The 25,774-nt window shown below is 36.1% G+C and overlaps 1 protein-coding gene across 1 annotated transcript; it reads left to right on the top strand.

Moving 5' to 3' along the window:
* Positions 1-205: 205 nt before the first annotated feature.
* On the top strand, positions 206-25,018 carry LOC128867570 (sodium-dependent nutrient amino acid transporter 1). The gene is made up of 10 exons (XM_054108934.1): positions 206-396; positions 17,609-17,875; positions 20,461-20,764; positions 22,870-23,095; positions 23,156-23,426; positions 23,500-23,603; positions 23,712-23,901; positions 23,976-24,252; positions 24,328-24,504; positions 24,574-25,018. Exons 2-10 carry the CDS (start codon positions 17,705-17,707, stop codon positions 24,822-24,824), a joined length of 1,971 nt encoding a protein of 656 aa, XP_053964909.1. The 5' UTR covers positions 206-396; positions 17,609-17,704; the 3' UTR covers positions 24,825-25,018.
* Positions 25,019-25,774: the final 756 nt, after the last annotated feature.

Raw genomic sequence — 25,774 nt, 5'->3', positions numbered from 1 at the left:
TATGTATTGTAGTAACTTCAATTTCAAATATTCCGTTTTTTACTCTCTCAGCGCTATTGCCAATTGTTGTCGATGGAGTGCGATCGCACGTGCAACGCTTTGTCTGAGCCAAAACATATTGTTTGTAGGTGCATATGTATGTATGAGTGTATACATTTGACGTTTTCAATTGACTTTATTGCTGCCATTGTGCCGGCGTCGCTGTTGGAACAAGTTTAGGTGCTGCTGGCGCTACAACACTCAGTTTGCGAGTATCTGCCCAAATAACAAGACCTACACCAGTGAGCTAACTGAAAACAAGAACAAGTTAAATTATTAGCGACTGAAGAACGCGAATCGTAACATCTAATAATATACATACGTACATATATATGTGTATGGCTTCTAATGTAAATGGTGCGTTTTTTATTATTATTTTCAAGGATTAAACAAGGGATATTGGATTTATGTATGTATTTACAAGTGTACAACAGTGCATCATTAATTATAAAAAAGTACACTATGTACATATTTATAAAAATAGAATGTATGTTTGTACAATTGTTAAGTAAATACATGCATATGTGTGTATGTATTCAAGTCTAACTGCAGTGAGTGTTTAATTAAATGAATAGTGTTTATTTATGATAAATATGAATATATGTGATATCTAAAATTATTATTATATAAGTATGTGCTTATATACTAATACATATGCACATCTGCGTAAAAAAGTGTGGAATTTCAAGTGATTCGAGACATGGACTTATGAAAACTGAAATATGCACCTGTGTATAAACGCAGTTGACCGCGAATTTTAATTTAAGCTTTGTTTATTTTGAGCGAAACTAGCCAAGTGTTCAATGTATTGTAATTAATTGAATACTCATAAAAATACAAAAAAATATAATTTTTATTGGCAAAATTAATTTTCCTATAGAGTGAACTCACATTTGCAATGAACAGCTTTTTACGAGGTGTGCGGTTACGTCTAAATTGAAATGAAAAGGAATGAATTTATGGAAATTAGAATTTTCCGCAAAATGTTTACTACTTTTTCTGAGATTTGAAAGAGTATTCTACAAATGGTGCGCTCGCTGTTAGGATATTATTCATGTAGACCAACGACATTGAAAAGCTCCATGGTGCACAAGGATACTTTCGCAAAACAGAGTAACAACAAGCAACTAAATCCATGCTATCCCATGGATGTATGCTAGGGGTCCTAATATAGGGTTTTTCAGTAAGAACGCTTCAACTTTTGAACTTTTTTGAATAAAACACAAACGGTTTGACTTTTTTAACTAATTTTTTTTTTTATTATCGAGTTTGAACATATACATTTAAGTATGAAATTCGATTTCTTTTGCATGACCACCGCGTGCACGTTTTACGAAGTCCAATCGTTGAACCCAATTTTCGACCACTCTTTTGCATAAATCTGGCCGAAATTCCAGCAATTTCGCGTTCAATATTGGCTCTGAGCTCACAAATCGTCGCCGGCTTGTTACTGTAGACCAATGACTTCACATAACATCAAAACGGGACGGCTTGTTAAATGGACCGTAAAATGGCCGTAATGCTCTTAAAGTAGCAGCAACAGAACGATTATTTTCATAAAAAATTTCCACGATTTGTAATCGTTGCTCAAGTGTGTAGAGTTCCATGATGAAATGTATACTAATGAAGTTTCCAAATGACAAGCGAAAAATAAAAAATATTGCGTCGTTCGCCCTCCCTATCGGAAAAAAGTTGAAGCGCACCTATTGAATAACCCATTATTAGCGGAAAATTTTGGTCCCAGACTTTCAGGATGTCTTTCAAGTAATCCCGGGAACACGGCAACCCGGATTCGTCCCGGTATTAACCGTGGGGCATACATTTTTTAATATGAATAAAAATCCAAAAACTGAAATCATTAAAATTTAAGACAAACTGATTTTAATAATCACATACGATTATTTACTAATTCAAACAAATCTTAAAGTAATAAATTTTGTAAAGTGTATTCAAAAAACACATGATCCAGGTACAGACATATCACAAATCAGAGTGCAAGTATCGGATATTTTTAAGTGCATGTGAACTTACAATGATAATAATGATAATTGTTGAAATGATTATCTTTTTTCGTATAAATCAATTGGGTAGCGCGCTGTATGGTAAGTAGCGCCGTGTTGTTGGAACCAACTGTCATTGCTATTTAGCTAATTAATTTTTGTAAGCAAAAATTAGGTCCGCATGGCTCGATAGCGCTCGCAGTTCCCTGTAACGGTAGCTCATTTCCAAAGAAAAAACTACCGTGGAGTCTGCCAGTGGTCTATGAACTTCGGGAACAGATTTATTCCTTTTCAATTTAAATTTCTGCAATTAGGAAGCGAGACTGCTGGTAGTGGCAACACTGTCAAACCATAATTCTAGATATCGATAGTTCACTTGCAGCTAAAACAAAACCACCCGATACAAGAGACCTTTTGAAGTAATATTTAATACAAAAAAAGACATTAAATAGAACTTAAGAAAAATATGCAAACCCAAAACCTCTAAACCTATTTATTCTGCTTCATCAAACAAGCATAAGCAATCAGATAAAGGGTGATTACAAAAAAACTAAACGTTTGTTAAACTCTTTAAATTTAAAAGCTAACGCATAGAATCGGTAATAATATACTAATGAATTCACTTCGTAATTTCTTGTTCCAGAGAAAAAAAGATTTTCATAAAGATGTGTTCAAAGCAATAACATTCGCGAGCATATTTTGCAGCTCTATAAAAATACGAAAGCTTGGCGAAATATTTACTATTAACCAATTTAAAAACGAAGGTATTCCATGAGCTACTTTATACAGAATTCTTAAGGCTATGAGTGTGAAAAGAAACTGTGACAGTTGAAGGATTCCATTGATTATGACAAAACCGGACCTATCCAACATTAAGGATAACATAAGCCAACGTAACGCAGCTGCAGAAATTAATTGCCATCAAAGCAACATCTGCGAAACCGTAAGAAAACTTCAAATAAATTTGCGAAAAAGGTTAAGGGGGGAGGGAGCCTGGTTTATAAGGTCAAAAAAATCAATATTTTTTTTTCGTTTTAAGCGATTCCTAATATATTTCAGAATATTCACACAAAGTTACAGAGCCTAATTCTCAATATTTCCGTAGATATATACAAAGCCAAAGGTAGGCGAGCGTTAGGTAGTTACGCTGTGACCGGACAGCTATAGTACAAACTTTATCTTCTTTTCTCGACTTTTCATTTTTATGATTTCTTTGAATTGGCGTACATGAATGAAAAAAAATTAATGAACCTTTTGAAATGAATCATAGCTTGTTCCCTTCAGTATTAAATTCTCTTCTATTTGAACTAACAAAATAGATAAAAATAATTTTTTCCAAGATTTTTGTACCAAGTTGAAGTGAATTTTTTTTTTATAGAAAGACATTTTTTTCTTTAAAACCTCCAAAAAGTTGAAAGTTTGGAATTTCTCCATTTGAATTTTTTGCTTTAGATAATAATTACGAGCTGTATCTTGTACGCCAGTTGGAAACTCCAGCGTTGCAGCGCTCTACTAATTTCTATATTAAACATTTTTTTCAACTTATTTTAACCAGTACACAAATTTTTTATACTTTTTAAATGTTCATTAAAAGATAGAAAAAACTTTGCAGTGCAAAATTAATTTTTTCCTTAAAAACAAAAATCGCAAAGAGATGCACTTTTTAGACCTCATAAACCAGGCTCCCCCCTTAAATCACCAAAATACACCGTCAAATAAATGTCTAACATGAAGCCGCAATGCCGATAGATGATTCGAAATTACAGCAAAATAGAAATAGTACAGTTATTTTCCTATCAGCAAACCTCATTTATATATAAACCTCAGGTGTCTATAAATGATCGGTATTTTTACAAATAGGGTTTCAAAATGTGACATCAATGTGAAATTGAAGTTCAAGCACAAATATGAACCAAAAGTAATGCTCTACTTCGCACAATCCGGGAAAGGAATTTCGAAGCCTTTGTCCAAGCCATGAAGAAAACATCTTTGAGTAAAATATGGATTCCTTTCTTTAAAAATATTATTCGAATGACAACTTTGTCTTCCGGCCTAACAAAGCATTATCCGATTACGCCGTTAAAACGCAGAAGCTTTTGAATACGCGGAATTTACTTTTGTACCAAATCCCTCAAACTTGACCCAATGTCACCCAGAGTATTTCTCTGGACTTTTAAGATCAATAGTATACAAGAGCAACTGGAGAGCTAAAAATTGTGAAGAACTCTAAAAATAATCTATGCATACGAGATAGATAATACTGCCATCCAGCGGTCATTCGAAAGTATCCCCGCAAGGCTCCGACGTATAGCTGATAAGGACCTTTCTCAAATAAAAAATATTTTTTCTTAATGTTCTACAACAGCAAATAAATTTACTGATAACTTTCTATGAAAAAATAAAATAAATCCTATTTATAATGTTTTTCCAATACAAAAGTGTGATTTTTTTGTCATCACCCGTTATATGTACATAACTAAAGTTATATTAAAAAAAATTATTATTAAAATCTACCTATACATAACATATACATACAGAACAGTAAAGCATTTAAAGTGGAGTCTCCTAATTTAGAACTGAACCTGTTACATACAAAACCTGCGGATGAATTCTTTTCTCAACCCCTACACTTCACGTTTGTCAAAATGTAGTCATGGACTATTTTTCCCCACCAATACAAAATACATGAAAGATGGTATTTTACAAAAATCATGCTTTAGCACAAATATTTTATTAGGATTCGGTAAAAAGGTTAAAACGTGTGAAATAATCATTCAACGCTTTGTAAACAACTACTTGAAGAAAATGTATTATGTTTTATTTATTCAAGCATGAAGTGTAACATTACATCGCTTCAATAAGTAGACTAAACACATTTTCTTGGAAATTGAAGAATTTGCATTGCAATAATACTTTTAATTTCTTTCTTTTAATTTGATACTTCAAATTTTTCGGAATCCATTTGTGGAAGAATATCAAGACGCACGCTACAAATAGGAGGAGGAGCTCGGCCAAACACCTAACAGAAGTGTACGCGCCAATTTTATTTGCTAAAACTGGTTTGAAATTTCCACAATTTGTAAACGCTCGATAAACATTTGAGGTGATAATCTTGGCATAATTAAATGGGAAAAAAATTGTAATAAATGACGAACTGACTTGTCCAATTAGCTATGATTACCTGAGGGTTGCGCATATTTCGAATTTCCCGCTGAAAAAACTGCTTGTATAAACTTAGTAAAAACTAACCTCGAGAACAATCGATAGGAAGCATTTTTTCTAATAGCAGTCGGTTCTCGGCAGACAATGGCAATTGTTCGAGTGCACAAGTTATTTAAAAAGGGCAGGTTCCTCATACATGTACATATCGCTTAAGATGAAAATGTGTCACCACTTTTTCTTAGGAAGGCATAGAAAACTGCAGACTTTTAAGCCATTTTTAGCGACATTTTGGTTATTTGAGTTATGATGATGGTGAGGGTATAAATTTAAACAACATATAGTACTTTGAAAACATTCGTTGGCGCTGATACTACTTGTGGGCAAAAAGTAAGGTGAATTTATTTGTCAAACTTCGCGGGATTAAAAAATCGCTCAAGTTATTTTTTTCATGAGTTGGCAGCACTGTTAGTAACATCTGGGCCAACTTTCATGTGAATGTCATTATCAATAATATATTTACGCTTGTGTTTACAAAACGACCAAGAGTGCATTTTTCGATTTTTACAATGTCTGATTTGATTGAGCAGAGAAGTGCCATCAAATTTTGTTTGCGGAATGAAATTTCGGCTGCGGAAGCGTTTAGCATGTTGCAGAAGGCATTTGATGATTCGACCATGTCGCAGAAAAACGTTTATAAGAGGTACAAAGACTTCAAAGAGGGTCGAGAACGTGTTGATGACTTGGAGCGCTCCGGACGACCATCGACGTCAACAGATGACCAACACGTCAATAAAGTGAAGGAGTTAGTGCTCAAAAATCGTCGGTTGACTGTTAAAGACCTTACTGATATGATCGGAATATCAGAAGGATCTGTGAAAACCATTTTGAAAGACCATTTGGGCCTACGAAAAGTCAAATCTCGTTTGATACCGAAAACTCTCAATTTCTTGGAAAAAAGTCGTCGCGTTGATGTGTGTGAAACAATGCTTTCAGCCTATCAGGACCAGTTCAAATGCATCATTACGGGAGATGAGACTTCGATTTATGCTTACGACCCTGAAACAACCGACCAATCAAGCGAATATCGTGCTAAAGGCGAGGCCAGACCGAAAAGAGCACGTCAAAGTCGTTCAAAAATAAAGGTCATGATGACAGTTTTTTTCGATTTTCGTGGTGTGGTGCACTATGAATTCCTTCCACCTGGCCAAACTGTTAATAAGGAATATTATTTGAGTGTTATGCGTCGTGTACGTGAAGCAATTCGTCTAAAAATACCAGAATTATGGGTCAACAACTATTGGTTTTTGCATCACGATAATGCACCGCCTCGCACTGCACTCGTTCTTCGTGACCATTTCGCCAAAAATTCCAAGCATCTCGTTCCGCAACCACCGTATTCGCCTGATTTGGCTCCGTGTAACTTCTGGCTATTCCCAAAACTCAAGAGACCACTCCGGCGAACGCGTTTAGAGTCGATTGAGGAGATAAAAGCTGAATCGAAGAAGGTGCTGATGGCTATACTGGAAATGGACTATTTGGCATGTTTCGGGGATTGGAAAAATCGTTGGCATAAGTGTATTTCATTGAGAGGGGATTATTTTGAAGGGGATGAAATTGATTTACAAGAATAAATAAAGCTTTTTCATTTTACACCCAAATTCACCTTACTTTTTGACCATTTCGCAAAAATTTAAAATTGGGTCAACTACTCAAATTTGTCATGCATTTTCTAATATATTTTTTTAGTAACACATGTTTCTTATTATAAATGAAAATAAATTAAGTTAATATAATTTTTCAATAAAGCTTTCTGATATAAAAACCATTTAACAAAAAAAAAACGTTTAGTCAAACTATCTGTCAACTGTTTCCTGTCAATCCAAAAGTTAAGTAACAAAATAATGCCAGTTTCGCCCTATATTTTCAATTTAGGTGATGCGCAAACCTGTCAGTCTAAATCAATTGCGGACCATTTCGTCCTTTTGGGCATACGAGTATATTTAAAATAAATTGCCTCACTCTTACTTGACATTTGCCTGGGTATAATTTCTCTGCCTTCGTAGACCAATTGAAAAAATGCCGGTTGTCACACATTCTGTTTATTGGATAAATATACTTATACATACATAAATAGTTCTGCTTTTCACGTAAAAATAGTACAGCTATCATAAAGTAATAAAACCGACAAAGCCTCTGGCGTTGCATATGTCAATGCATATGAGTTTGGATTTCATTGTCTTATCTGAAAGTCTATGTTTGACTATCTTTACAACTTTTAGTTAACTCGACTCATTTTAACCCTTTGCTGACCTAATTTCTTTCTCAATTAATGTAGCCAATACATATGCATACATATATGTATGTATGCATGTATCTCAGTGAGAAATATATGTGTTATGTAGTCGACTTTTTTAACTCAGCGAAAATAATGTTTTATTTCTATACTAGAGGAAAAAACGAAAAACCGAACTAGTTTTAATCCGCTAGACTTCACATAATATACTTAAGCCACAAGTCGCTCCTGCAGAACCACCGATAGGTAATAGTAAAAGTGATAAGACAATTAACTCTACTCAATAAAATGGAGGAAGTATAGACTGGATTGGTTTGTGCGTCGTAGTTGAATTATAGTTGCACAGACATAGCTGATTCATTGCAGACTGCTTTCAACTTTCTGTGGTAATTAGAAAAATAAAAATTAATTTCAAAAAAAGTCTGCGGGGATTTCTTATCCAAATTTTATATGCAATTGCATATTTTGTCGTTATTATTTTATGACTTCAATAAAAGATGGTTTGATTATACAAATTATCGTTTACAGTACCTCGCCAGAACATTAGAAACGCTGAAATATTTAAACATTTTCAATTAAATTTATCTGGCTTTTGCGTCTCAAATTTTCAGTTAACTCATAGCTAGGGGCTACACAAACCAGTTCTTCACCATTAAGTTATGGTGTGCGCTTTTCAATTCTTTTTTTTTGTTTGTCTGTTTCTCTGTTTGTTGGTCTGGGCTGGTCTCCGGCACGTGGAATATTTCTTTTCAGCTAAGATATGCTTACTGGACGAAATATATGTAAAATAAAAGTGAATATTTATACAAAAGAAGACGACGGAGATAGACTACGATAGAGTCAAAGAATAATAATAGGACTATGAATAAGTTCGTGCGGTTGTTTTTCGAAATTTGAAACTTTATTGACGTAAAATGGTTACAAATTTAATATTCAAAATATTGTCCATCGCTTACTACTACTTTTTCCCATCTTTCTGGCAATTCACGGATTCCCTTTGTGAAAAATTCGGTCGGTTTTGCCGCAATCCACGAATCGATCCATTTTTTGACTTCATCGTAATTACGGAAGTGCTGGTCAGCCAGGCCATGTTGCATCGATCGGAAGAGATAGTAATCGGATGGCGCAAGGTCTGGACTATACGGCGGGTGGGGTAGGACATCCCATTTGAGCGTTTCTAAGTATGTTTTGACCACTTGTGCAACATGTGGCCGAGCATTGTCATGTTGCAAAATAACTTTGTCGTGTCTATCGGCGTATTGCGGCCGTTTTTCTCGCAGTGCTCGGCTCAAACGCATCAATTGTCGTCGGTAGACATCCCCCGTAATCGTTTCATTCGGTTTCAGTAGCTCATAATACACAACACCCAGCTGGTCCCACCAGATACACAGCATAACCTTCAGGCCATGAATATTCTGCGCCGACGTCGATGTTGAAGCATGGCCAGGGTATCCATACGTTGCCCGACGTTTTGGATTGTCGTAATGGACCCACTTTTCATCGCCAGTCACAATTCGATGCAAAAAACCCTTTCTCTTGTGCCGTTGAAGCAGTTGTTCGCATGCCATAAAACGGCGTTCAACGTCTCTTGGCTTCAATTCATACGGCACCCAATGGCCTACCTTTCGGATCATTCCCATGGCTTTTAAACGTTTGGAAATGGTTGATTGATCAACTCCCAAAGTTTTTGCAACCTCTTCTTGCGTTTGAGCCGGATCTTGATCGAGCAATTCCTCCAATTCGGTATCCATGAACTTTGGCGGCGCACCCTCGCGTTCTTCGTCTTCCAAGCCAAAATCACCACTTTTAAAGCGTGCAAACCACTTCTGGCACGTTCGCTCAGATAGAGCATGCTCACCATAAACTTCCACCAAGATACGATGACTTTCGGCTGCTTTTTTCTTCATATTAAAATAATGAAGAAGAATTCCCCGCAAAAACACATTATTTGGCACGAAATTCGACATTTTCAAGTGTGGTAAAAATATTGTTGTTTACGCTTCAAATAAAAAACTTATACTGACGTTTGTGCCTTACGACAGTAGCTCTCCAATGAATGTTTGGAAATGTGGATCGATGGAATAATAATCAAGTTACGCCATCTGTTGTAAAACCGCACGAACTTATAAATAGACCTATTATTTTGAAAGATTTGATTAGTCGAACACCGCTACAATTTGATATGTTTATAAATAGTGAGACTTACGGTTTAATGCTGCCTACGAACGGTATTTGGTTTTTATGTAAAGCTTTTTTGTAACAGAAACTCACGCTGGGGCTTGGCATTGCCTGCCGAGGGTCGTCCGTTATTAAGAGGTAGTTCACTGAACTCTATTTTTAGAATGTAGATAAATACGTTCCTTAGAAATGCGTGCAAAAAATATTTGTGTAAAAAAATACGTGAGACATATGATACATATGGTAATCCCCAAATTTACCACAGGTTCCACAACTTTAAAAAATCGCGGAAGATGAAAAAACTCTAAATGTTTTCCCAAAAACCCGCGCGCAAGAAGTAATAATGAGATCAAAAATGCTATCATCAGTAAATATGTCAGATACTATCTACTAGGTTGTTCAATAAGTTTTGTGATTCGATAAGAAAAACACAATTTTAGGGTTTGAAATTCTCTTTATTATTCAATATAGACTCCCCGAACATCAATACGCTTGTTCCGACGGACTGGAAGAGCTGCAAAATACAGTTCCACAGACCGTATCATTTGATGAAAAACGGTTTTTACGCATGAATTTCTTTAGGTCTGGAAACAGATGGAAGTCGCTAGGACCCAAATCTGGTGAATAATGTCGATACTCTAACAATTCGAACTTTGATTCATGGTCATAGAAAAAGGCTCTTGTGACACAATGCATTGTCCTGATGAAAAAGATTTTTTTTCTTTTGCAAACTGGGTTCTTTTTCAAGAATTTTTCCTTCAGCTGGTCTAAAAGGTTACAATAATATTTATAATTTATTGTTTTGCCAGTTTGCAAATAATCCACTAACAAAAATCCTTTCGCATCCAAGAAAACTGATGCTAACACCTTCTTAGCCGATTTCTGGGCACGAACTCGTTTAGGAGCCGAAGAACCAAGTTCACACTACTCTTTAGCCTCTTACTTTGATTTAGAATCATGGTGATAGACCCAAGTCTTATCTATAGTGATGAATCGACGTACAAAATCCACTTTGTCCTTTCGAAAATGCTCTAAATGTTGCTGAGAAAATCGCATTCGAATGTGTTTCTGTTCCATTGTTAACGAAATGGGCAAAATACTACCTCTCTACTTTAAAGTAATTTTCAAAAATATAATTTCAAGAAATATACCCGAAATTGTTATAAATGTGGTTCTCTTTTCGAGAAGAAGATAAATTTATGATTTAACTCTGCCTGTGCTAACCGTTTCTATTATCGAAACTTCGCATCATGTTAGGTATCTAAAGGTTACCTTGGACTCCAAACATCTGTATGATAAGCAGGTCTCAATACATTTTCAGTGAAATGTAGGATCTGTCGTCTAAAGGAGTCCTATGGACATTTACTGCAGTAGTCCTACAGTAATCTATCTAATTATTAGATATACACCGCACAGCTGCTAGTCAGCTCTTTTATGCGCAGTTAGAATTTGGCAACTTCAAATTTTCTGATTTGTTTGTGAAAACTTTTGCTTGTTTCTCAAAACCCACTTTATTAAATTAAACCAAAAGGGCAATACATATTTAAATAAAATCTAAATCAAACACCATGCCGAATGGATTGGTGCATGACAACCATTCGCAATTCACAGAGAGAACGTCGGTTCGAATCTCGGTGAAACACCAAAATTAAGAAAAAAAAAAACATTTTTCTAAAGCGGTCGCCCCTCTGCAGCAATGGCAAACCTCCGAGTGTATTTCTGCCATGAAAAAGCTCCTCATAAAAATATCTGCCGTTCGAAGTCGGCTTATAACTGTAGGTCCCTCCATTTGTGGAACAACATCAAGAGGCACACCAAGCACTCAAAAAGGGTGTACGCGCCAATTATATATGTATATATATATCTGCTACCGATAAAGCAGCATGTTCCAATTTTGAATATACGACACTCCATGAAATAATGATAAGATCAAAACTAAAACTGGGTTAACAACAAACCTTTAAAAAAAAATATCTCATTCGCCGGAAACACTGTCATAGCGGTACTAAATTTCATAAATGTTGTTCTATTTGTTCTGCCCTAAGTGGAAAAATTAATAAAAACTAACGCGCACTAGGGATAAAAAACAAATAATTTTGGCTAAAAAAAAGGTATATTTGTATGGAAGAGCTTCTCATAAGCCCCTTTTAGAGGTGAACTGTATGTCCCTCCATTTATGGAGCACCATTATGACCCACATTGCAAATTGGGTCCGTTACACCAATAGCATGTGTAACGGTCCTAATTAATCACCCGAGCCTACTGCTTTCACTGATGTTTATTATTTTCATTTTTAAGTTTTTATCTGTCTGTTTAAACTACAAGTGGGATAGCATCATTCTCACTGATACATAGCTATGAATAAATTCATACGCAGTAAATATCCAAATGTATACATTCATACATACATAGTACTAATTAATTTTATTGACTTTTTCCTATGAGGCTAAATGTACAACAACACAAAGGCGATGAAAACAATGACGCAAACTTTGTGGAATTGCATCAATCCATTGACACTAACCTATTATTATGTCACGTGTGCATACACACATAAACACGCTTTTATGCACACATACATACGTACATATATATAGATAAAGTGGTGTATTACGTACAACTGCGGATAGATATACCAGTAGCATTGTTACTGCAACTACCAGTTTCTCGAAAGGCCAACTACTACTACTCTTGTCTTCTACCGCCTTATCCACTAGAATAGTAGTTTTCATGGCTTTTTCGATTTCTACTGTTTATGTTGGCACAAATGCAAAGCGGTATTACAGTTTTGCTCACATAATTATTGTTTGTATCAACCAAATGCATGTTGCTGTTGTTGCTGTATTAGTTTACAACACCCAAGCTTGTGTAGTGAAGACATCAGTAGTCTTCGTTTAACTCATCAAGCGATAAGCGCAGCGGGAGAGGGGTGTTAGATGAGTGCGTTGAAGTGGGCATGTGATTTGGTGGTTAGTGCCCGTAGGCTCTAGCATCGAGTTTGTTTGTCAGACTGGCCTTACACAAATGGATCCAAATGATTTTTTGATTAATCTTCAGTTCCTGCGAAGGCTTCAAAGCCCATACCAGAATTGTTGGAATTGTAGGAATCACCACTTTGCTCTTACAGTCTGGTTAATAGAAGCGTGACCGCCACAACTTAAAAACTATTTGACCAATTAAATTCTAATAAACTGCATTGTATGGGCAATATATTCAAAAAACTGTATAGTCATCACCATTAGCTATAATGGCTTCACATCCTTGGCTCATACTTTGTGTTAATTTCTGCTCACGTTGTGGAGGTAATCGGCTCCAAATCAGCCGAATTTGTCTTGATAACTTTTGGCCGTCCATATTTTTACTTTGAGCTTTTGCTTAAGGGGGTAGTATGGTTAATTCGGTGTAAAACAAGCATATTTTTCGAAATTTTTTTTGTCCACACAGTTGATTTATTCAAAATTTTAAAATTACTTCATTATAAAGTCATATTTAAAGAATATTGTGTGAAATTTTCATTGATTTTTATGAAGAAATGAGTTGGTGGCAGCGAATCTTCGCGGACGTCTCATAAAAAAGTAAGTTTTATTGCGGTGTCCCTCAGAACTCATTACTGGATCAACTAAAATCAAAAAACCAAATTGATTTCATCGTCGAATTTTTTTTTTTTTTTTTTTTTTAATTTTTTAAAGCGCTTTGAAGTCAAAACACCGATTTTTCATAAAAAAAACTTGAAAACTTTGTTGTTTTAAAATATGACAAAATTTAAAAAAAAAAAACTCAACGTCATTACCTCGTGAATAAAGTAAAGAAACAAAAAAACCAAATTTGAAAAGAATCGGTGCAGTAGATATGAATCTACAGTGGACACCGACCGTAAAAAAGGCAAGTGTGAGAAAAACGCGTTTAAAGATTTTCGGCTATCGTGAAATCCGGTTGGAGAGGTAGATACTTAATCCTTTGTTTCTTTGTCAATTTTACTCTAATGCACTTCAAACTTTCACACAATAATCTTAAGATGTTATAGAATAATTTAAAAACAAAAAAAAAAAAAAATGAAAAAAAAAAAAAAACCATACTACCCCCTTAACTATTGCCCAATCATTTTCAGTAGGATTGACATCAGGCGCCCGTGAAGCCCAATCCAACAGTTCAATCCCATTTTGCTGTTTCCACTCCATATTCGGCTTCGTTGCTTGGGATCGATGTCTTTTTATAAAATCCAAATTTTTCTAGTTCTTTGTTTGTTCTAATTCTTCCCGTTGACTACTTGCGGTCTGCTCCTGGAAAGGTGGGCTTCGCTTCAACTCAGAAAACGCTGTGCACGTACACAAACTTGTAAGGTCGTGAAATCTTTCGTTGTCAGTGGATCGGAGGCGCTCGAGGGATCTCCTGCGGTTAACAAAATCCAAGCTCTCGAATTTCGTGGGTGCCCTTACATGACATTGGCTGCCTGGTATACACTCTGTGTGTGTGAGACTTGACTTTACTTGGAGTCCTTATTGCGTCAGTTCCATGGAGGCTGAGGTGGAATCGTCTTAGCGTTTTCTCCTTAATTGCCCTGCTTAAGCATCTTGGCTCTCATCTCTTTGCCGCCCCTGCTGATATAGCAGGCATAGATATTAAAACCATGATGAATTTCCTCACTAATACGAAGAGGCTAACACCACCGTAAATCTTAAACAAATATACCTACATCCCCTCCTCCTCCTCTCAAAGGACGAACTTTAATTTTAGTCCAAGTATGCCCTCTCTATGGGCAACCATTTCAATCTAACCTAACCTAGTTCTTGAAAACACCTTCTATGGTAAAATTGCTTTGCTTTGAATAGGGCTTGCATTCATCAAAGTTGTATTCAAATTGGCGATAAACACAAATAAACGAGCGAATACTTTTTCGAAGAAGCAGCGCCAAATGTGAACCCTCCACTGGATGCTTAACAGTTTGTTGAATTTGTCGACTATCAGCAGTACACCAGGACCAACAGTAAGATTCATCCGTGAATATTACGTTTGTCCAATTCTGTTCTGAATTTGCCTTAGCCCATGCAAGTCTTTTTTCAATGTGTGAGAGCAACGGTTTTTTCAATGCGCTCCGGAATTTGCGATTTTCTCCACGTAAACGTCCTCGAATCCGTGTCTTTGGATGCATAAATACCACTTTTACTTAAAACTGCTTCAGTTTCATGCAACGATAAGCTCGACTTTATCGCCAGCAAATCAATGATCTTCTGAACTTATTTTGGTCCTCTTCCGAGGAAGTCGTCAACAATTTAGACTTCGGGGTACCATTGCATTAATTTTTTATGTACTTCTCCGAATTCTTCAAATATTTTGCTGCAGATGCACGTGACATTTTTGGGCCTTTAGGGTGTTTACATAGGAACACGACTTTAAATATTTTAAAAACAACGTACGCTTTCTAAATTTCTCACAAAGCTAACAAATTGCACAAGGCGTATTGCGGAAAGGTGCACCTATTTAGCAGCACTTGATTTTTTTTTTATATCAGAAATCTCTGTTTGACTTTTGCCGGTCAAACTTCTATTAGACACGAATACTCGTATTTGTTTGGTCGCCTGCTCTGACTTTTCACTGATACTGATACTGAAGGTTATATCGAATTGTCTCTATCTTTAACCCCAATTAGGAACGTTTCCAAGAAGGCAACAAAACTAGTCTAAAATGCCGGTTTTAAACTACCGCATACTCAACACCTTTTACTTCATCTTCATCCGCACCAGTTTCTCCAAATAACACAGATATTTTTTTTCTGATTTTAATTTCAGTCATAAAATGTGGGCGTTTAAAGTGCACAGTGAGAACATAAGTAAAAAATATAAAATTAACATAAAATGCATAGCATAGCATAACAATTAGTTTAAAATTAAAAAATAATATATTTCTGTTTATACACATAATGGATGTACGGTATCTGGTATAATGGCTAATTTTTTAGCATAAATATAATGTTTAGGGCGCTCATAGTTTAGGTTTAAATTTACGATGTGGAAACTTCACCAGAATAGTATAATCGATGTGTGAGCAACCGCAGTCTCTTAATTTTATAATCTACAATGATAAGTTGTCTATGAAAAATCGAAAATTTAAAAGAAATTTAAATATGCCTCTATGAGAGGAACTCTCAACAGCAACTCTACAACTGCCCTGCACTTAGCAAACCACGAATAAACTCATTTTCTGCATAATTTTCAACCCTACCTAAATTATCTAAACTGTGTATTAAAAACCAAATATAAATTTCTTAAACTCTCCACACGAACACTTGCATTGGTTTCTGGTCTATGTGCGATCTGCGGGATCAACCAAGTGCAACCTGACCTAACCTAAATATGCCTCATAAAGAAACATTTCATTACTTCTCTTTCTTACTTTCTCTTCTCCTTAATTGGCGCAATAACCGCTTACGCGATTTTGGCCAAATTTAACAAAGCGCTCATGTCGTTTCTTTCCCGTACTAACCGGCGCCAGTTGGACAAACCAAGTGAAGTCAAGCCCTTCTCCCCCTGATCTTTCCAACGCAGAGGAGGCCTTCCTCTTCCTCTGCTTCCATCAGCTGGTACCGCATCGAATACTTTTCCGCTGCTGGATCTTTATTTGCTGCACTATGTCTATGTCGTCTGGCGGCCGCCGTAGCCGAATGGGTCGGTGCGCGACTACCATTCGCAATTCACAGAGAGAACATCGGTTCGAATCTCAGTGAAACATCAAAATTAAGAAAAGCATTTTTCTAATAGCGGTCGCCCCTCGGCAGGCAATGGCAAACCTCCGACTGTACATCCTGCCATGAACAAAGCTCCTCATAAAAATATCTGCCGTTCGGAGTCGGCTTAAAACTGTAGGTCCCTCCATTTGTGGAACAACATCAAGACGCGCACACCACAAATAGGAGGAGGAGCTCGGCCAAACACCCAAAAAGGGTGTACGCGCCAATTATATATATACATATATATATGTCTATGTCGTCGTAATGCTCATACAGCTCACCATTCCATCGCCTGCGATATTCGCGGTTGCTTAGCCGTATTAGGTTTGCGGGGATACCCAATTCCGACATCGCGGCATATAGGTAACTTCTTTTCGCACTGTCGAATGTAGCTTTGAAGTCGACGAAAATATGGTGGGTGTCGATTCTTCTTTCATGGTTTTTTCCAAGATTTGGCGTATTGTGAATATTTGGTCGATTGTGGATTTTCTAGGTCTAAAGCCACCCTCATAAGGTCCAATCAGTTGGTTGATGGTGGGCTTCAGCCTTTTATACAATACGCTCGCTAAAATCTCATAGGCGATATTTATAAGACTAATTCCGCGAAAATTCGCACAGATTACAGGATCACCCTTCTTATGGATTGGGCTGAGCACACTTAAATTCTAATCGGCAAGCATCCAACCATATTTTGCATAGAAGCTGATGCAATGGACGAATAAGTGAGAAAGGACCAATAGAAAAGATCATCTTTATCCAAGGACCAACCAAGTCATTTCCTGAAAGAAATTCCATGAAGTGCTCGAAAACTAATAGCTTTCTCTGCTGCAAAGAATTCAGAAGGGCAACTCTTGAAAGTTACACAGGTTAACACAGGATTTTTGGCATGCAGAAAAGCTTACTGCCTAAATTCTTCCAACACTGTTCACTCTAAGTTCTAAGTATGCCGAAAGACATATCTTTGCCCATTCTAATTTAGCATGTAAATTGCAACGGAAGCAGTTAGCAAACCGCCCCTTTATCAAAATACAAAAAAAAAAAAGAAACAAGAACTATTTTATCGTTTAATATTAGATATATAAGAATATTTATATAAAAAGTATCAAATCGATTATAATCGTGTTTTAATATATAATGATTTAGTAAAGATTTTGTAGACTAGTGTAACTCTTTGTGTTTTATTGATAGCTTCGATATTAATCTAATTTCCAGAGCGAGCGATTTCCTGGCCTTGAACTTGATATAAATGCAGTGGTACCAATTGTTACTTTCCAGTTCAATCCAACTTAGTTTATCAAGCAAATAAAAATGGCTAACGATAACGGTTTCGTTAACCACGCGTATGTACCAACATCAACAAATACCTCAACTACTTCCATACCGGGCGAGTATCGAGCCAAATTCGAACCACAAAGCAGTGATTGCAACGGCAAAATGGTAGTACCAATACGCAATGACAATACAGAGCCCGTGGAACAGGTATTATTTTCAAAGTATTGTTATTACTTAAGCAACTTTCTTGGATTATTATTTCACATAATGTTTTAGCATTAAGACTGATCAAACGATTTTTTACTACTAACATTGTTCTCTGTATTATCCTTTACAAAAATAGCAGCTTCTCTTCCCATCTTAATGCAGCGATTTGCGCGTTCTAAAAGCATGTCGAGTAATGGCGATTTCGTTTCTCCCAAATATTATGGCCTTTCCATTGTCCTCTATTTTTTTCGTATTTGATTCTCAAATAAGTGTAATCCGCTTAGAACATTCAGTGTTCTATTCTTAAAATGCCACACGCAACGAAGACAAAATATGCAAATTTTCTCCCTTGAGTAGCCTTATCACGTAGTTGGTTGCTTCGAAAGAAATGCGTGAGCCAGACAAGGCAAGATCGTGTCTGCCTTTTTCAAGGGTGGAGTGCATTATTGAACAATTTGTACACTATGGCAAGTATGCATTTTTTCCTAGAAACGGAAACCCCATAGGTTTTCAGACCATCGTTCAGCATAAAAACAATTTTTTTAGATGCGCTATGCATTGCATGAATTAATGACGGTCTTGGCTGATCTTTGATGAATTCATGCACATTTTTACATTCCACACCCATTTTTAAACCACCCATTTTTATGAAAAAAAACATCAGTATTAATTTGATTTATCAATTTATTCAATACATTTTCTTACGGCGGCCGCCGTAGCCGAATGGATTGGTGCGTGTCTACCATTCGGAATTCGGAGAGAACGTAGGTTCGAATTTCCGTGAAACACCAAAATGAAGAAAAAGTTTTTTCTAATAGCGGTCGCACCTCGGCTGGCAATGGCAAATCTCCGAGTGTATTTCTGCCATGAAAAAGCTCCTCATAAAAAAACCATTTGCCGTTCGGAGTCGGCTTAAAACTGTAGGGCCCTCCATTTGTGGAACAAATTATTAATTGTAACTAGAAGATATATTGAAGTAATACTTTCTCAGTAGCATTTAGAGAATTTTCGAAAGCATAAAGTGGATTTCGTGCATCAATTCATCACTATGGATAAAACTTGGGTCTATCACCATGATTCTAAATCAAAACAAGAAGCTGTGATGTGGACCTGGTTCTTCGGCTCCAAATCGAGTTCATATCCAGAAATCAGGCAAGAAGGTGTTAGCATCAGTTTTTTTGGTATTTTATTTGTGGATTACTTGAAAACTGGCGAAACAATAAATTCTGAATATTATTGTAACCTTTTAGACCAGCTGAAGGAAAAATTTATAATAAATATATATACTTAGTATTGCCAGAAATTCTGTGACAAATTTTGCAATGCATACGGCGAGAACAAATTCGCATAAAAAAGTTCCGTTATTTTCGCTTTTGTTTGTATATATTGTCTACTTATAAATTTACTCAGTTTCGTGGCAAATTTCGCTCGTTAACAATGGAGTGGGGAGCTGAGGAAAATCGCATTGCAGTGATTGCACTAAAAAAGTGTGGTAAAAGTGCAGGTGCGTCTTATCAATTCCTAAAAAAATTAATATTTCGAGAATATTTGTTTACCGCACGATCAATCGCTATTCCCTAATGTCTCAAGTGACAGGCAGAAAAAGAAGTGGACGCCCTCACGTTGTTCGAACCAGTGCAGCCATAAAAACCGCTAGGGAAAGAATTCGCAGAAATCCCCTTAGAAAGCAGAAAGGCATGTCCAGGGAAATGAATGTATCGACCAGATCCATGTCATGATTAATAAGAGATGATCACCGCATGAAAGCCTTCCGTCGCTCAACTGGTCATCTTTTGACAACGCGCTTGAAGAAAATTAGACTCGACCCGCGGTCAACGGCCATGAAAATATTCTTTTCACAGATGAGGAAAGAGTCACTGTTGAAGAAGTTTTTAATAAGAAAAACGACAAAATCTATAATAAAACTTCAAAATACGCAAAAAATATAGATGGGGCACAAGCGTACCAGGAGGATGTCTTTGAAGGCGTAGTGAAGCAGTTGAGTAGTACTCTCTTCAATGGAGAGTGTTGGATTTTCCAGCGAGATTTGGCTCCAGCCCATAAATCAAAATCCACCCAGCAGTGGCTAAAAAACAATATTCCTGGGTTCATAACCGCAGAAGATTGGAAATCTTGAAAAGTCTTTGGTTCGAGCAGCGACGTCAATATCCATGGGAAATGTTCGTGCTGCAATAGCTGAATGGCTTAATTGTTTGAAGGCTTGTGTAAAAGCAAATCATGACCATTTCGAATGACTTGTAACAGAACTTATGGCTGCACTAATAAAATTGGCTGAGCTCCGCTTTCTACCATATGTGTGGCGTGCGTCTTTAGCTTTTAAGCTGACTCCGAACGGCAAATGATTTTTTATGAATGCCTTCTATTCACAACAGAAATACACTCGGAGGTTTGCCATTGTCTGTCGAGGGACGACCACTCGGCTACCGCGGCCGCCATTATGATACATATACATACGTACTTATATATTTAAATTAGGTACAAGTAATTAAACTCGGTTATTTATCGTGATATAGGTACGTACATATACATATATTTTTTTATATTTATTTTGTTTTATTTTATAGAAAGTTTCTGATGTTCCCCAGTTGCCTAACGACCCGGTTATTGTCGAAACTGCAGGGAAGGCACGAGATACCTGGACCAATGACATCGAATTTCTCATGTCGTGCATTGCACTTTCCGTGGGTTTAGGCAATGTCTGGCGTTTCCCGTTCACTGCACTCGAAAATGGGGGTGGTGCCTTTGTAATTCCCTATATTATAGTTTTATTTTTGGTTGGTAAGCCAGTATACTACATGGAAATGTTGCTGGGGCAATTCTCCAGTCGTGGGAGCATCAAAGTATTTGATTTTTCGCCCATCATGAGAGGTGAGCTCATAACTCCTATTCGCATACTTAGGTGTAAATGGAATGTAAATAACATAGAAACCACCCGTCCAACTCAAGCAGTTTTCTTAAATGATATTTTAATTACTGTTATTCAGAGTTGTAATCCTGATCATCATTTTCGTTTTCAATTAATTATACTTTTTTAGTTCACATGCCAAAATCCAAAGAATCTGCAAATATATATTACTACTTTTTTTTTAATCGGCTTTAAAGCCTGGACTTAGCGCTGATAATCTTTAAAAAATTATAAATGAAAGAAAAAATCAATACAATAAGTAAAAGTTTACCCATTTAAATATAAAAAGCTTATTGGAAAGATAATTAAGTAAATATATTACAACATTTTATTTTCTGTTCCCCATAACTATTCTGCCGCTAGATGGAGCCGCCATTCTACGGTACAGTTAAAAGTTTAATAGGAAGAACAGCCGTACAACGATATAGCTTCTATAGAGTTAAATTCATCAACTTATTTTGAAATGCATACAAGTCATAATCTACCTAAAAAATAAAATTAAAATGTTTGCACTAATTCCGCTATAATAAATATCAAACTCCTGTTACTTAGTTGCGCCCAAGTATCAGACCGCATAACAATCATTTGGAGCCAGACACACTACATTTTTGTTATCTTTTCTTAAATAGAAAGTGTATAATCTAGTGTTAAAGTGTAAAGTGCAAGTTAAATATTTTGGACAACATAAGACAGTAAGTAAAAGTACTTGGAAAAAGGTTCCACAATTCAAATAATACTGCATCAATTGTCGAATCTGAATTAATTCCGACTGCCAGTGAATGTTTGATCAAAGTTCCACGTTTTGTGATATAAAAGTACTTTTTCGTTTAATTCGGGATTCAAAAATTTCAAAACAAGCAGCATAATTAGGCTGGTTCTCGTTTACATCAATGGAATTTGATGGCGCAGATTGCCTTATGTATGCAGATGATTTGAATTTATTTTTTGGAGATTCACAATACCACTGATTGCATTGATCTCCAATCGGATTTGAACAATTTCATTGATTGGTGTTCCTCAAATCATTTGCACCTCAATGTTAATAAGTGCCGTGCCTCGACTTTTGATAAAAAATTTGAAACAATATATGTGACCTGGTCTATGAAAAGGTACCTTACGTGTCAAAAAATCATTTTTCACTTTTTTATTGATTCGATTAGTGTGTGAAAGGCTCTTTAAAATGTTGAAAACCAGAAAGTCATAATTTGTTTAAAAATTTGTTAAAAGTAAAAAAAAGAGAAGTAAAAATACGAAAAAGACTGATTTTTTTAGAAGTTTAAACTTGAACTGCTGTTTTCTCGAAAACTTGTTTTCGCACGTAAGGTACCTTTTCGTAGACCAGGTCACATATTTTGATTATGCACCAAATGGTCATAAGTTGTGCCGCAATAACACAGACAAGAATCTGGGCGCAATTTTTGAATCAAAACTTACATTTTTCAGACACATTGACTATGTGGTGACGGAATTAGGAATTCCGTTGACTTTATTGATCTGTTAACTCTTAAAGCGCTGTATCCAATGTACACATGACTAAATATGAATTTAGTGAGCCACTCTCAAGATGCGTTCGCATATGCAATAATTATGCAAAGATCTAAATACTAAGCTGCTTTAAGTTAAATTTGTCAACATTTTTTAACTAATACTTAGTCTCTAAAAATAATCGGGAGACAATAAATAAATAACTAAAATAAAGAAAAGAAAAAAATAGTTCTGGAGAAAACAAGTAAAATTTTGAATGCAATATATTTTGCAATAATCACTTTGTTTCTTTAAATCGGTAATCTTTTACTCATTTTATGGTTTTTTTATTTTATAATTTAAGATTTATATTTTGTTTGCGACCATTAGCGTGCTACAGCAGATCGCCAAAATACATATCAATTCTTTTAATTTACATTTTCAGATTCTTTCGGATTTTCTTATGAGTACACAAAGTCGGATTTTGTCAAATGGTGTTTTATTAAACATGTGTGCATATATTTACATAACCGTCAAATCAATATTTCCAAAGATTCCTAATTAATTTTTTCTCACCTCCCTTTATAATCTACAATATTTATAGGCGTTGGATATGGTCAAGTGTTTGCCACAGCTATTGTATCCACATACTATGCCACTTTGATGGCTCTAACTCTTCGATATTTGATTGAGTCGTGCTATCCGACATTACCATGGAGTTATTGTCGTGAGGAATGGGGCGACGCGTGCATCGATTCAAAACTCAACAAAACAACGGTTTCCACAAATGAAACGAAAGTGAAAACCACATCAGCAGAATTTTATTTTACGTAAAATACAAAATATTTTTAAAAATTTTCAAAATTCTTTTCACAAATTCTCTATTTTAGAAAAGTAATTTTACGGGAAAAGGACTCCATAGACGATGGCATTGGGTATCCAAGTTGGTCATTAGCTCTAGCATTAGCCGTTTCTTGGCTTGTGATAACCTCTATACTTATTAAAGGCATTAAAAGCTCTGGCAAGGCATCCTATGTGCTCGCACTTTTTCCTTATGTGGTCATGTTTATCCTTCTCATACGTTCACTGACACTGCCAGGAGCCCTTAATGGTGTTTTGTACTTTTTGAAGCCTCAGTGGGATAAACTTCTAGATCCGAAAGTAAGTTTTCATAAACTAAAAAATTTATCGTTGCAAAAATGATTTCCATATATTCTATGTATTTCCATTCCAGGTATGGTATGCAGCAGTTACTCAAGTATTCTTTTCGCTCGCAATTTGTTTCGGAAATATCATAATGTACGCCTCATATAACCGATTCCGACACAACATAAAAAGGTAATGTCAGCACTATATATCACATACATACCTATACAGAACTTATGCGTATGAGTTGTGTACCGTAATTTAATAATTTTATACTGGATGTACTAATACTCCGTACAGGGACTGTACAATTGTCACCTCATTGGACACATTCACCTCCCTACTCTCTGGCATTATAATATTCGGCATTCTCGGCAACTTAGCATATGAATCGAATACATCTGATATACAAAGTGTTGTGAAGAGTAACACGGGACTGGCCTTCATTTCATATCCGGATGCCATATCTAAATTTGAATTTCTGCCCCAAGTGAGATTTCCTCAGCCGTTGAATTGACTTTGTTGTATTACAAATTGTTGTGTAAATTGTGTGTAAACGTTCAGGTATTTTCCGTGCTCTTCTTTTTGATGCTGTTTGTACTTGGTATCGGAAGCAATGTGGGCATGGCTTCGTGCGTAATGACTGTACTTAAGGATAAATTTACCAACACGGAAAATTGGATTTTAGCAGTATGCATCGCTGTTGTATGTTACGGAATTGGTCTTATTTACATAACACCGGGTGGTCAATATCTATTGAATTTTATGGACTTTTACGGGGCTTCATTCATAGCTTTGGTATTGGCAATATTCGAGCTAATCGCAGTTGGCTGGATATATGGTAAGTCCGCCCTAAAGCAATTATAATGGCGAAATATGGTACGTGTATTGACTGATTGTAATTCTTGTTTTACAGGAGTAAAAAACCTATGCCGTGACGTTTACTTCATGCTTGGCATAAAAACTTCCCTTTACTACCGCATATGCTGGGGAATTATTACACCCGCCTTCATGACTGCCGTTCTGGTCTACACATTGGTGAACTACACACCCTTACAATACAATGGCTACACCTATCAGGATGGATTATATGGTATATTAAAAATTAAAAAATTGCAAACAATAGGTGCATACTTACAGTATATTTTACTTCTTTTAACAGCCTTTGGTTGGTGTCTTTCCGGTTTTGGTATTGGCCAACTATTGATTTGGGGTATAAGCGAGGTGTGGCACGGGCCCAACGGAACAATAATCGAACGAACAAGAGAAAGCTTTAAGCCCGTAGCTGATTGGGGACCAATGAATCCTGCCACTTTGAAGGAATATCATCTGTTCAAGGCAGATCAACGAACAAATGAAATGTTTATAAAAACGGGCATCTGTTATAAAATTTATGATAACATATTTGGATAGAATTTACTGCCGCATATGTATTTACCTATACATATATATGAATGTACATACAAATCGAATGTATATATGCATATATAAGTTTGTTAATAGTGATATTTGTAATTGTATTTAATGCAGGAAACATTAATTTTAATGTATTTTTAATACTGTATTTGTAATATATGTAAAATATTCCAGTGATATAGTGGCGCACTGTTTACTAAGCAAGTGAAAAATGGATAAATACTCGTATGCTTGAAACAGCATTCGAATCAGTTTATGGGCCCTATGTTTTTTTGAGACGACTTCCATTTTTCTAATGATGAAATAATTTCCAAGTTTCTTCACTGAAGACATCACAAATAATGTGATGCCTAAAACGACTTTGCCTAAAACACTAACATGGAAAATCAACGGAGTCCTCATGCTCATTAAGGTGCCAACGAGTAACCCATTTATCGAAGCAAATTGAGACTTTTCGAGGAGATGAACCCGATCGACCTACGTAACTTAATGCTAAGTAACCACCACTCTAAATACCCTAAGTCGTAGTGAAAAGATTTTTAAAGGTGTGCTCATTAGCAGACCGTGATTCCGCTCTGAGAGAATTTAACAGAATCAGCTGATGGGCTAACGTCACTTAGGATGTGTTTACAAGAAAATAAAATGAAATTAAGTTGGTGATATATGAAAAATGATATGATAGGCGGCCACCGTAGCCGAATGGATTGGTGCGTGACTACCATTCGGAATTCATAGAGAGAACGTAGGTTCGAATCTCGGTGAAACACCAAAATTAAGAAAAACATTTTTCTAATAGCGGTCGCCCCTCGGCAGGCAATGGCAAACCTCCGAGTGTATTTATGCCATGAAAAATCTCCTCATAAAAATATCTGCCGTTCGGAGTCGGCTTGAAACTGTAGGTCCCTCCATTTCCAACATCAAGACTCATACCACATAAAGGAGGAGGA

The sequence above is a fragment of the Anastrepha ludens genome, chromosome 6 (assembly GCF_028408465.1).
Source record: "Anastrepha ludens isolate Willacy chromosome 6, idAnaLude1.1, whole genome shotgun sequence".
NCBI classification, from domain to species: Eukaryota; Metazoa; Arthropoda; class Insecta; order Diptera; family Tephritidae; genus Anastrepha; species Anastrepha ludens.
The sequence above is the reverse complement of the archived record's forward strand: the minus strand, read 5'-3'. Positions and strand labels throughout refer to the sequence as shown.

Excerpts from the sequence above, each read along its gene's own strand:
- LOC128867570 (XM_054108934.1), top strand. The coding sequence starts at position 17,705 with ATGGCTAACGATAACGGTTTCGTTAACCACGCGTATGTACCAACATCA. Across the intron at positions 17,876-20,460 it reads ATACAGAGCCCGTGGAACAG|AAAGTTTCTGATGTTCCCCA; the intron begins GTATTATTTTCA and ends TTTATTTTATAG. Across the intron at positions 20,765-22,869 it reads TTTTTCGCCCATCATGAGAG|GCGTTGGATATGGTCAAGTG; the intron begins GTGAGCTCATAA and ends CAATATTTATAG.